This window comes from Ambystoma mexicanum, chromosome 6p, assembly GCF_040938575.1.
Source record: "Ambystoma mexicanum isolate Mex_15411 chromosome 6p, UKY_AmexF1_1, whole genome shotgun sequence".
Taxonomy (NCBI): domain Eukaryota; kingdom Metazoa; phylum Chordata; class Amphibia; order Caudata; family Ambystomatidae; genus Ambystoma; species Ambystoma mexicanum.
The window spans coordinates 373,035,167-373,048,676 of record NC_090935.1 but is presented as its reverse complement, the minus strand read 5'-3'; the positions used below and the strand labels follow the sequence as shown (position 1 = coordinate 373,048,676).

Below are 13,510 nucleotides of genomic sequence, written 5' to 3'. Positions count from 1 at the left end.
CTGCTCTCTCTAAGAGTGGGCCTAGCCTATGGACTTTGGCTGACCAGTGACTTTTGCTCTTCTGCCTTGCTAAAAGTGTTCCTAAATCTTAGAGTGGTGTATCTTCACATATTCTGTCTTTCTCCCTCCCTTTTTCATGAACTTGTTGGAGTGCCATCTATAGTTAAGCGCTCACCTCTGTCTGGAAATGAGTGCTGTTAACTAAGACTTGTCTGATAAGGAATAAGGGTTGTATATATCATAATAGTAACTGTGTTTAGAGTGTTTTACAATAAGAGTGCTGGAGTGTTTCAAACAGTGTGTTATAAATAATTATATACTTTGATACCAAAGCTCTGGTCAGTGTTTGCTTGTGCTATTGTGTCTTATTGTGTATACTTTGCATACGGCTTAACTCTTCTTGAGGGAAGTCTGACTGCTCAGCCACAGCTACCAGGTAAATCTGGGTGGTGCGGACTGCTACCAAGTGGGTTTACTGCTAACACCTGTAGTCCTAAATCTTTTGCAGTGTTCCCGAAGGGAACTGCACAGGTTTCTGCCTAACACACACATCCAATCACATCACAGGTGAGCACACAAGTTTTGGCCACCTGCCAATCCGGCTGGCCTTAAAAACCACCACACATACTAGCCTACCACCTCTAGATGCAGATTGGGAATTGTTGGTGGCTTTGAACCAGTCTACCCCAGTTTAAACTAAAATGGATTGTGCTTTTGTGGACACAGTGAGCCTAGCCAGCCCATCCACATAAAGGGATGACTCAATGTTGGGACCGTTTTTCTGAAGTCCAGCTAAGGGTTCAGTAAACCCATTCAACTGAGGCAGTACAAGATGCCACTCTTAGTATAAGGCTGTTCACTCAGAGAGTTAGTTGCTTGCGAAAAAAGTTGGTTGGTAAGTAGCTTTTAAACATTTATTCTCTAGGCAAAAGTCCCAGTCCTTAGAAGTATTTCCCTTATTCTTGGAGCATGAGTGTTCTCGGTGGCAGAAGGGGGGTCACTACGGTCTAGTGTACAACAGGCCGGTCAGGATAGGTTCTTAAGTAGCAAAAGTAAGTTCCTAAGGAAGACTGTTAGAACAAGTAAGTACTTTACTTGAGAGTTAGTTGAGGGTCCAGAGGCTTCACAGAAGACACCCTAAGAGGATTCCAGCAGGGGTATGGGTGCCCTTGACGAGAGGCCTCCCAATCACAGACACCCCAAAGCTATACAGAATTCACAAAGGATTAAGGTAGGTAAATACCCAAGCTAGCATAGTACCTCAGCACAGAAGACGATTTTGCAGCAGGAGGACTTCAGGATCTGCAGACAAAAACCTGGTTGTTGAATTGCTTCTTCAAGAACGCAGAAGACGGGACACTGGAAAGATTTCTGCAGCAAGGATCACAGGGAAGGCTCTAGGCAAGGTTTACTCGTGGCTGGGTGTGGCTCTGTGGATTTGGCGTCTTTTTCAGGAGCACAGGTCGTTTGCAACGACCAGCACTCTGGTGAGGGGACTTTTCGGACTGGAAACGTGCCTCTGGAGATCCAGCAGGAGGATGCCCTCGAAGTTTCAGCGGGATTTGGAAGACTGTGCACTGCACAATGGCTCGAGGTCCCAGGGTATTGGGCTATGGCAGCCCTTCAAGGTCCCAGCACGGTCCCAGCACAGCGTGGGAGGGCTCAAAATGCAGGTCTTCTTGAGTCTAGTGGGTCTCACCAGGGTCGTCAATTTTGATTGGAAGGAAGGGTTACAGCAGGCTCTGAAAAACAGCAGGCTCTTTGGTCACTGAAAATCTTTTCAGCCACAAATTCTTAATCTTCCTCTTTGGTTTTGGTTCCAGTGGTCGACTACCTCTTCAGCTTCCAGGTTCAGACTTTTATGCAGGGACCCGGCCAATCAAACATCTTTGCAACATTCAAAATTTGGGAGTGGGGGTAGCAATCCTTTTAAGACAGCCAGCCTCCCAGTTTGTACTGGAATCTCGCACTCAGGCTGGAATACAAAGGGCTGCAGAGTTTTGGACTCCTCCCTCGCTTCCTGCCTTCACAGGCACTCTGGAACCTGGGCGTGGAGTCCACAGGATTCCATCAGAAGACAAAAATCACACAAAGCAATTGCCCACCCTGGAGGTCAGGGGAAGGAACAAGAAAGGACAAGGAACACTAAAATGGTGGAAAAACAAGACCAGGGCCATTTTGGTAAAATGAGCACCCTTGGATGCCTTTACCAGGGCTGTGCAAAAAGCTTGCAGTAAAGGTGCACTGAATTAATAAAAAGGTTCACTGCCACCAGCCATTAAAGGTAAGTTTGTCCTTGTATCATAAAATGTTACATTTAAAATGAGGTAGGGGATACTCTGTATCTCCTCAGCACTCCACATAAGGTGGGGGTTTGCTGGTCTTGCTTAATCAAATGCAAACGGGATCCACAGATCCTTTCTACCCTTGGGAACTGTAGTTCATACAAGGTTAGCCAGAGAAACTTAAAAGGAGAGCCCCTAGGGCAACCCAGCAACAATATGCACTTATTGCCAAAATGTTGTCAGAGAATAACTTTTAAAAGACCCTGTGGAGAGTCTTAAAAATGACATGACACCCATAAAAAGAGTAAAAGATTCTGTAAGTGTGTAAAAAGGTACAAGGAAAAATAATTCACCAGTAAAAGCAAAACGTTCTGGGGTTGACACAGGTCAGGAAGTTTTATCATTGCTATACAAATCTTAACTAATGCTCAGAAGGCCATTAGCAGGGATTAAAAAGGCATTGGTACCAAAGCAGCTACCTTACAGGTACATTGGTCTATGGATGTAGTAAAAATTGGCCTCAACCGTGATGTAGCCAAAACAAAATCATAAATACCAACAGAGTACCCCATAAAATGCTTTCAGGGTGATGGACACCCTTGGACAAAAAATTGGGTCTACAGAAATAGGGCTGATTTGGCCGTAGACGTCTATCTAACCACAAAAGAAAAGTCAAACTAAGGAAGCGAGTAAAATGTGTAGGGGAGCCAGAACCCCAAAAATGAAATCTGACCAACCAATTGAAGTTTTGCATCATTCTTAATGTTTCGGACCAGCTTTTTTGAGTCCATTTTTCTGTCATTGCATTGACAAAATAAGCTAATGTCTGCCAAAAAGACTGCTGGTGACTTTAATGTTGCACGTGTGAGAAAGACCATAAATAATTCAGCATTTTATGGCTGTACATTAAAAAAATATTAGCCTTTCAACAAAAAAATTCTTGTAGACTAATGATGTATAATTATTTCAGGATGGTATTTTTTTTAAGTTCTTTTTAATAACTTTATAAGACAGAGTAAGCGGCATACAAGGGCCAGTATAAACAAGTGTTTACTACATAGTTTTGGATCTTAAAAGAAAGAGCAATTTTAGGCAATAACAATGTGGCATAGCATTATAGTTTAACATAAGCATCATCCACTATTCCAAATCAAGCACGCCTCGCCCATCCGCAGAGTCATCAGTGTTGGCAGCGGACTCATGTCTTTAGGCCTGCTCATGGACGGGACGACAGTATGTGACCTCCCTCTCGGTCGTTAATACAAACCAGTTAAAATATTGTATTTTAAGAACTATGTAAGGCAGATGTTAATGTGTATAGTTTATACCTGGTCAATCTATGCATCTTTTAATATTGCAACTGGTTTGTTTTTTTGTTTCAGGTATTTTCCAGCCGCAAATTCGCTTCTTGCTGGTTTTGGCCACGCCAGTTGACATAGTAATACTAGGACTGAGTTTTTCTGGAATGCAGTCGGGTAAGTCCAGGGCTTCACTTGACGCACATTTTTTTTCTTCCTGTCGTGTAAGTAGTTAAGTTAGTAATATTAGCCACACACATTTTTTCTTGTATGCAGATCCCGAATTTAGGATGAACTGCTTCTCCTACCTGTAGTTGGTTGGTGTACCCAAATCCAAAAATGCCACAAACGCATCTGATCGAAGGTACCTTCCTCTGAATGAAGGAAGCAAAACCAAACTGATTATGTTGTCAAACACCAATGGAAACGGGCTCATTTTGAAGACCCCCCCCTCCCCACGCCTTATCTAGCAATACCATAGCCAGCGATGAGCAGAAATCTGGGCATAGTATTGTGATACAATCTGACCTAGTCTTAAAATTCATTTATTTAATCATTTTTCATGCCTTCGTGCAAATTTGGGCAGAGGGCATCAGAGCACTGTACAATAAAAACATGTATAAGATAATATTCATCACAATTTACAGACAAGAGATCTAAAAATTGTAACAAACCTAAAAACAACTTGAGAGAATTGTTTAACATACCGGGTAAAATCAATTGTCAATGGAATACCCCACCATTGGAGCATGCACTGCTAAACATGCCTCCCTCTCCTAAACTTGTCATTTGGGTTGACCCATTTTTCCTTGTATGTAGTCTCCAATGAAGTGTTTTTTTATTTACTAATCCAACTTTTGTGTGGATGGTATGCCTTTTTATAAGGTGCACAAGACCATGCTCAAACCTTGACTAGACTTAGCCACTTTGTCAATTTGTTGCTTTGCTAGTGGTGTGTCCCCTTTGCTCGAGCGTTTACTGTCCTCTTCTCCTGAAACCATCCTTGCTAAACCTATTTGAGCTGGTTAGTGTGAGGGGTCAGAAATGTGAGGCGGACAACTTTGTGAAGGTTTTTCAAAAGATGCCATTTATAAAAAGGTTGGAGCCTCACTATCCCTTCCCGACACGGATTTCCCTAAAATAACCTAAGGGAAACACTTTAACAAAGGATATATGTTCCTCACACTTGTGCATACAGTAAAACAAATAGGCAATGCATGGTAGTTCAAATCAACAAAAGAAGATAACCATTGAATCTGAAATATGACAACCGTCTCTCCTTATAATCTGGATGAGTTCCCCTTCCCCAGATGATTAAAGCAGGATTCTGTTCCACAGTTCCAAAATGGCAAGGAAATCCGAAATCCTGGTTTGTAACTCCAACTAGATAACAAAGTTTCAAACACTCCAGTGATTTAATAAAGTAAATATATTTTGTTCTCTTCCTTGAGCTTGAGTCAAATTTTTAATTATCATCTTCACATGAAGAATATTTTGTCTGTACTTCAATTATCTTTGTCAGGATGTTTAGCCGCAACTGAATATTTCAGAAGAAATATAACTCCTCGACAACAGTTTTATACAATTCTTTGTTCAGCACCATAAGCAACACCAATTGTCTTTTTCAGCACCACTTTATAGCACTTCATGAACTTCTAAGGTTTGCCACTCGGTTATACTTCCCTGCCTGAACAGCGATTCACAAACCAGAAGTGCTTCTGTGGTGAGAATCAACTTTTAGGCTTGCCAACAACTTCACAATGTTCGTTATTTAGCAACATTTAAAAACCTTTAACACCTCTTCAGCAAAATCAAGATTCACATTGGTGCTCTTTAATACTCCTCTGCAAATTATGCTCCTCTCCTTCTGAATAACCTTTTCCAGAAGGGCAGCCTTCTTGCCACTCTTGTTTCCCTGATGCGTAAGTAACCAAATAGTAACAAGGGTAGGATCTTGTTCTACTTCCTCCTCGGCTTTAGCTATGTGTGTTTTTACCAGCTGTTCTATGCTTCTCAAGGTAAGGGGAACAAGCTTCACAACCTTTTGGAACTTTCTTTAGTCCTCTTCTGCCTTCGGCAATACCTGTTGGATTTTAATTGCCTGGGTTTTGGTTTCTCTTGGCTTGGGCAAGTTATCGGGTAATGTTCCTTCCAGGGACATATCTGGTTTGATCGGGGCGTAAGAGTTTGATTACCCTTTTCAGTCTATTCGCCAGTACTGCCGTAAGGATTTTGCTGTCCTGCTTTAACAATGATGGGGGTCTGTATGACCCGTAGTCTGTGCTTGGTTTACCCGGTTTCAGAAGCGGGATAATCGCCGCTTCTCTCAGGGATTCCGGCAGCCTCCCCCTTTCAAATGCTTCGTTTAGCATGGTCAGCAGGGGGGGTGAGGGAATATTACTGTCTATAAGTTTTATAAAACTCGCTGGGGAGTCTGTCTAGCCCCGGGGCCCTACAGGTAGGTAGGTGCAGGACCACTGTCTCAAGTTCCTCTAATGTAATTGGGGCATCAAGGTTTTCCCTTTCCTCCTCATTTAATTTAGGCAATCCTATATCCTCTAGTGTTTCCAGAATCTCCTGCTCTGCTTCCTCCCCTGTGTTTTTATAGAGGCGTTTGTAGAATCTATGGAATCTTTCGTTCACTCCCCTCCTGGGTGTTCCAGATCTGCCCTTCGAGGGGATTGGGTCCTGCGACGTATTCCATATCTATGACAGGTAATGTCCACAGCTGTGCTGCTTCGGAAAATCTTTGGCGTCTGCGCCCTGCGTCGATGACGTCTGCGCCGTCCCCGAGGACCTCCTCCGACGGCCGATGTCACCCGATGTGATAAGTAGGACGCATGAAGCCCATAGCCTCAGTTCCGTTTTTTCCGCGAACGTGTTTGCTTCGTGAATCTTGGTACGACCTCGACTCTTTGGAGTTTGCTGTTTTCTTCTCGGTTCGTTGAACCTGTTTGGTTTTTTGTGAAGACATGTTCGTGGCGATGTCTACTTAGTCTTCAACCCCACGTCTGGGTTTCAAGAAATGCGGGGACTGTGGGTCCAAGATGTCGGTCACGGACTCGCACGACGCCTGCCTCTGGTGCCTCGGGGAGGCCCACGATACGGACGACTGTCGACTGCCAGTCGCTCACGGCAAAGGCCTTGCGGGAACGCAAGAAGAAGCTGTCGGTAGGTCGGGTGTCTAAGCCCCGGAAGTCGAGGTCTGCGGGGCTTTCGACGGATGACTCGAGGGGCGACTCTCCGCGTCATCGTCGGAAGTCCAGTGGGTCTCCTTCCAGGAGTCGGTTTCGCCACTCCTCCGCCTCTTCGAGGCATTCCCGGAAACGCCGGCATCAGTTGCCTTCCCCGTCCTCTTGCGAGGACTCCGCCCGTCGGCGTGTCGCTTATCCCTCCATGCAAGCGACACCGGAGGAATGGGCTTCCTTCAGGAACAGATGCTAGAGATTCGTGAATCGCAGGGCACCGGTCTGTCCGCGCCTCCGAGTGGGGTCGGTCGGCACCGGTCAAGAGACACCGCTCGTACGCCTTTGGGCTCGGGTGGTCGGCACGGCTCGCGGGAGAGGTCCCGCTCGGACAAGGGTAGCCGTTCTCGCCATGCCCGTTCCAGGTCCCGGTCCTCGACGCGCTAGAGACCGCATGATACTGTGCCGTCTTCGAAGAAGATGTCAACGCCTGTGGCGCCGAAGTCGTCGACTATTTCTCTCGAGGCTCCGCCTCATAGGGGGTCGTCGACGCTATCGGCGCCTAGGTCGTCGAGAGACCCGCTCGGAGCTCTGGCTTCGAGGCCTGTGTCAACGCCGTCGATGCTGGTGGCGCTGCAGCTGACGTTAACGCTGTTCGAGGCGGTGGTGTCGGAGGGGCCCATTGGCACGGAGTTAGCCCCTAGAAAGGCTCTGGCTAAGGTCAGGCACTGCTTTGGTCCCAAGATGTCTTCCTCTCCCGCCTGGAGTACATTTCAGAGGGTGATGAAGGCTCTGATGTCGGCTTGGTTCCAGTTCCGGTACCAGATGAGCTTCTCTTGGGCCATAGCCAGTTTGATGACCTGAGGCAGTCACTGCATGATGCCAGTGGACTGGACACCTCTCCGGAGGTGGAATTTTGTAGGCCGGAGCCTGGCACTCATGCCGATACTTCGTATCGGCGCCTTATGTCTCGGGTCACCGAGTACTTGGGTTGGTCGGCTCCCCCAGGGGAGTTCGTTCAGGATGATCTCACGGACATCCTTGATCTTGGTCCCCCCACTGACCTGGTTTTGCCGTTTCATATGGCTCTGCAGAGAAGGGTGGCGGCTTGGACTGCTCCGGAGAGTCTCCCGGCAGTGGGCAAGTCTTTGTCTCGAAAATACCATCCAGCCAGTAGCGACCCCTGCTACTTGTCCAGGCACCCCACTCTGGAGAGTTTGCTGGTGCAGGCGGCTACGGCCCCGGCAAAGCAGGCGTCGTATCCTACCATCCCTCCGGATAGGGACGACAAACGTTTTGACGGCTGGGCGAAGAAAGTGTTTTCTTCAGTGGCGTATGGCGCTTCAGGCGGCCAACTCCATATGTGGCTTGTCTCGTTTCACACACACTCTGTGGAACTGTGTTGCATTAGCTGCTGAACGTATTCCCGAAGGGGACGAACGGGATGGTTTCCTTGCCATGGTTCAGGATGGCAAGGATGCCATGTGTGAGGCCGTTCAGTCGGGTTTGGACATGGCAGATTGTGTCAGCCGGTCCATGGAGGCGAGCACCAATACGCAGGTTTGCGTGGTTGCGGAAGTCTGGGTTCGCTCCTGATGTGCAATCCCGGCTCCTCAACATGCCCTTTGACGGTGAACATCTTTTTGGCAGCAAGGCTGACGAGAGCCTTGAGAGGTTGCAGACCTCCAAAGCTGCAGCGAAGTCGTTGGGCGCTGCAGTTTGCCAACCTCTACCTTTTCGTCCTAGGGGACAGCAATGGAGGGGTGGTTCCTTTCACTATTACTCGTCCTTCAGTAAAGCGAGAGGAGCTAGCCGTCAAAGAGGCCACCATAAGAGTGCCAGAGGTGGAAACAAGGGTACTCGAGGTGCCAAGGCAGCTCGGGCAGTTGCCTCTTTGCCCTCAGGCAACGTCGCAGCCGCTACCACTCAGTCATGAGGCCAGGTCCCATGGTTCGCCGGTTGGGGGAAGGCTGGCGCAGCATCTTGTAGAGTGGCAAGCCATTACTTCAGATGTGTGGGTTCTGGAGATCATAACCCACGGCTACTGTCTTCCTTTTCGGCAGAGGCCTCACGACAATCCACCTGGGAACCTCTTTTGAAGAGTCCGGATCCGCTCCTTGCGCTGGAAATTCAATCCCTGCTGGAGAAAGGCGCTATAGAACTGGTGCCTGTAGCGGAGAGGAACAAGGGATGGTATTCCCCTTATTTTTTGATTTCGAAGAAAGACGGGGGGGATTGAGACCCATCATGTACTTGCGCGGTTTGAAAAAACTCCTCAGGAAGGGCAAGTTCAAGATGGTTACTCTCTCTCAAGTCCTCCAGGCCCTTCAACTTCAGGACTGGTTGGTGTCCCTCGACCTCAAGGATGCTTACTTCCATGTGCCGATCCATCCCAAGCACAAGAAGTACCTGAGGTTCGCGGTTGGCGACTCGCACTTTCAGTTTCGGGTCCTGCCGTTCGGATTGACCTCCACCCCGAGGGTTTTCACCAAGCTCATGGTGATGGTGGCAGCACATCTCAGGAAAGGGGGGATTCACGTCTACCCCTACCTGGACGATTGGTTGATCAGGGGGAGCTCTCCCGAGCAAGTCCTGGATCATCTGTCCGTCACCTGCCACTCCCTTCACAAGCTGGGCTTCTCCCTCAATTTAAAGAAGTCCCATTTGACACCAACGCAGCGGCTACAGTACATCGGAGCAGTGCTCGACACATCCCTGGGGCAGTGTTTTCCTCCCCAGGTGAGGGCTCTTCACATTCAGCAGATGGTACACAAGTTTCAACTTGCCCAGAATCTCCCAGCGTCCGAGTTCTTGAGATTGCTCGGCCTCATGGCATCCTGCATTCTTCTGGTGCCAGAGGCTCGTCTGTGGATGAGGTCTTTGCAGTGGGCACTCAAGCGCCAGTGGTCTGTCCTCCGGCAGGCTGTTGGACCCTGTTCAGGTGCCGCCCTCAGTCACCCAGCACCTTCTGTGGTGGGCTGTCGAAGGCAATCTGATGAAGGGGGCCCCATTTTGGCTGCCCTGGCCGGAGGTGACGATCGTGACGGATGCATCCCTCACGGGATGGGGAGCTCATGCCAACGAGTTGACAGTCAGCGGTCGTTGGTCTCAGTCGGAGTCCAGACTCCATATCAATCTGTTGGAGCTGAGGGTCGTCAGGCTAGCCCTGAAGGCTTTTCTGCCGACTGTGCGAGGAAAGAGTGTCCTGATTCTAACGGACAACAGGGTGGCCATGCAGGGTCACTTCCTCTGTGCAGGGAGGCGATGCAGCTCGAGTTCTGGGCCATCCAGCAGGAAGTTTCGAGTTCATCTGATCGGAGACGACGGACGCTCTGAGCAGACAGAGCACGGTCTCACGAGTGGGAGCTGGCTTAGGAGATTCTCCTGGAGATCTTCGCCCTTTGGGGGACCCCTCAAGTAGATCTCTTAGCCTCCAGTGTCAACCGGAAGTGCGAAAGGTTTTGCTCGCAGGAATTTCCTCCAAAAGGAGCCTTAGGAGACGCGTTTGTGGTGGAGTGGTTGTTCCCACTGCTGTACGTGTTTCCTCCAGTCCCAGTCATCCCGCAAAGTACTGCGGAGGTTCGGTTCCCGGATGATCCTCATTGCTCCGGCGTGGGCCCGGAGGACGTGGTACCTGGACCTTCTCGACTTGTCCATCTGCCCTCCACGTCGTCTTACCGACCGAGACGATCTCCTCTCACGGTAGGGGTGGTCAGGTTATCCATCCAGAGGTCAGATACCTCAACCTTCACGCTTGGCTTCTGAAAGGTTGAAGTATAAGGATTGGGACCTCCCTAAAAACGTGATGGAGGTGTTGGTCTCGGCCAGGCGGCCGGCAACTAAGTGTCTGTATCGTTGCCGTTGGAGAAAGTTCTGTGACTGGTGCAGGGTTAAGAATGTGGATCCTTTTGAGTGTGACATTCCCATGGTTCTGTCTTTTTTGCTTTCCTTGGCCCACAGGGGCTTGCAAGTGGGGACCATTAAAGGTTACCTGGCGGCGCTGTCCATCTTTAAGCGCTCGTCTGAAGAATGTTCCTATTTTAAGATTCCTTTAATTTTGCAGTTTTTGAAAGGGCTCACTAATGTGTTCCCTCCGTCACCTTTTCTGGTGCCCGGTTGGGATTTGAACCTTGTTAATTTTATTATGGGTGCTCCGTTTGACCCTTTACATTCTTGCCCTTTGAGGCCGTTAACTCTGAAAACTGTGTTTTTGGTTGCGGTTACTTCCGCTCGCAGAGTGAGTTACAGGCACTTTCAGTTAAGCCACCCTTCACTGTGTTTCATAAGGACAGGGTTGTCCTCGTCCTTCTTTTCTTCCGAAGGTGGTTTCGGAATTTCATTTGAGCCAGAAGGTTGTTCTTCCGGCATTTTATCCTCCTCCACATCCTGGTAAGGAAGAGGAGAGGCTCCATAGGCTTGATCCTAGGAGAGCGTTGAGCTTTTATATTTCGCGCATGTCCCGGGTCAGAGTGGACGATCAACTTTTCATTGGTTACGCTGGAAAGCGTTTGGGACAAGCTGTGACGAAACAGACTTTTTCTCGTTGGATTATTTTAACGATCTCCGAGTGTTACCGTTTGGCGGGTAAGGACCCTCCGGCTGGCTTGCGGGCCCATTCTACCAGGGGAGTGGCTGCGTCTACTGCCCTGAAGAGGGGTGTTCCTATTTGTCACATCTGTGATGCAGCCACCTGGGCTTCAGTACATACTTTTGTACGTCACTACTCCCTCGACTCCATCAGAGGGCAGGATCTGGCCTTTGGCAAGGCAGTCCTATATTCCGCAATTTGATTGGGCATGATAAATTTGTGTTCTGAATTCTTTTCCCACCTCCTTGCTTGGTACTGCTTTGGGAGTCTGTCATAGATATGGAATACATCGGAGGACCCAATCCCCTCGAAGAACAAGTTACTTTCTTATCTGGTAACGTTCTTTCGATGGGATGGTCCGACGCCGTATTCCATATCGCTCCCTCCCTACCTTCCCCGCTGCAGAATTTCTTTTGCGATTGCAGCTTGCGTTCCGCAAGGCCTTGTGTGTCTGACTGGCAGAAAACTGGTGGCACACTTTCTGGGGGAAAAATCTATAACTGAGGCTATGTGTGTCGTGCGTCCTACTTATCACATCGGGTGACGTCGGCCGTCGGAGGAGGTCCTCGGGGACGGCGTATCGACGTCATCGACGCAGGACGCAGACGCTGAAGATTTTCCGAAGCAGCACAGCTGTGGACATTACCTGTCATAGATATGGAATACGTCGTTGGACCATCCCATCGAAAGAACGTTACCAGGTAAGAGAGTAACTTGTTCTTCTCCAATTTATCTCTCTGGTTACCGTTCTCGGTGTCTCATTTTTATTTAGCCATGCCAGCAGCCTCCCTGTTTTATCCCTCCTGCGTGTTGTCTTTTAATATATTTGTTATACTTCAAATTGCATAGTCGTTCCCAGGGCTGTTGGCTTGCTGTAATTGGCTCACTTGTTCGTCGTCCTCTAAGTCTCCATGTTGGAATTCTTGCCTGGGGGGCTGGTGTCTCCACTCCACAAGGGGGAGTGGTCTGATAGAGTTCTTGCCTTATATTCCGAGCCCACCATTTCGCCCACGAGTTCGGAGGCAGCGAATATATAATCCAGTCTCGTAAATAGGTCCTGAGGGGCTGCGTAGTGCGAGTAGTGCCTATCATTCAGGTGTTGCTGTCTCCAGATGCCCTCTAGCCCAAAGTCTTTCAACAAAGCCAGTAAGGCTTTTGCGGTGGGGGTGGGCTTATCTAGTTTCGTATCGGACCTATCTATTTTGGGACTTAACGTGCAGTTGAAATCCCCCCCCCTCACATGATCGCCCCTCCCAGAAGGGGGCCAACTTTGCCATATAAGGTCCTAAAGTAGGCCGTTGTGTCATGATTGGGGGCATATGTATTTATAATGCACAATTCTCTACTTTCCAGCAGTCCCCGGATTACGACCATCCTTCCGTCTGGCTCCACCGTAGCTTGGAGCATCTGAAATGGCACGTGAGGTGCTACCCTGGTAACCACCCCCTGGCATAAGCTGAATATGTCGCTCACACAGTGGTCCCTCTCCACTTTTTTTTATCTTTTCAAGTTTGTCTCTAGTGAGGCGGGTTTCCTGTAATAATGCTATGTCCACTTTCAGCATCCTCAGATACAACATTACCTTATTCCTTTTCAAGTAGCTGTTAAGACCCCTCGCATTCCAAGTTACAATTCTGAGACTTCCCGTAGCCATCCGTGTCTTGTTCCCCTTCCCCCTCTCTCTCTCGTCCCCTCTCGAACTTAATTTGGCATGAATATGGGCCCGTTCCCTGTCTAAAATATACGTCAACTCCCCAACTAACTCCCCCTTCCCAGTCCCCCCAACTTTATTCCCTGCACGCCTTCCCTCCCCACCGTCCCATTCCCAACTGGTGCCCAGCTCCATCACTGGATCTCAGGCTCTCCCGCATTTGGTCCGATCTCGGGTTGCCGAGATCAGGAACCCAGCAGGGTGATACCCATCTATCGGTATCCAACTAATCTATACCCGGGGGTTTGTGGGTTCCGTGGGGCTCCTGCATTTTACTCTATATCTCCGTACCTCAGCTTACTTATCAATGCGGCCTATGTGGTCAAAGGCCCAGCTGCCCACACCCTATCTTATATTTAAGTCCCAATGTCTGAATCAGCGGCACTTTAAATACCGCAGAATCTGTTACTTATCTGCGCCTCCTTCCTTCTGGATGCCAGTCT

The 13,510-nt window shown here is 48.7% G+C and overlaps 1 protein-coding gene across 1 annotated transcript in view; it reads left to right on the top strand.

Moving 5' to 3' along the window:
• Nucleotides 1–13,510, top strand: part of NUP155 (nucleoporin 155) — a 1,628,423-nt gene that overhangs the window by 121,739 nt on the left and 1,493,174 nt on the right. Inside the window, exon 5 of the mRNA XM_069627148.1 lies at nt 3,668–3,760. Coding sequence (XP_069483249.1) covers nt 3,668–3,760 — 93 coding nt within the window. The remainder of the gene's footprint in view (nt 1–3,667; nt 3,761–13,510) is intronic.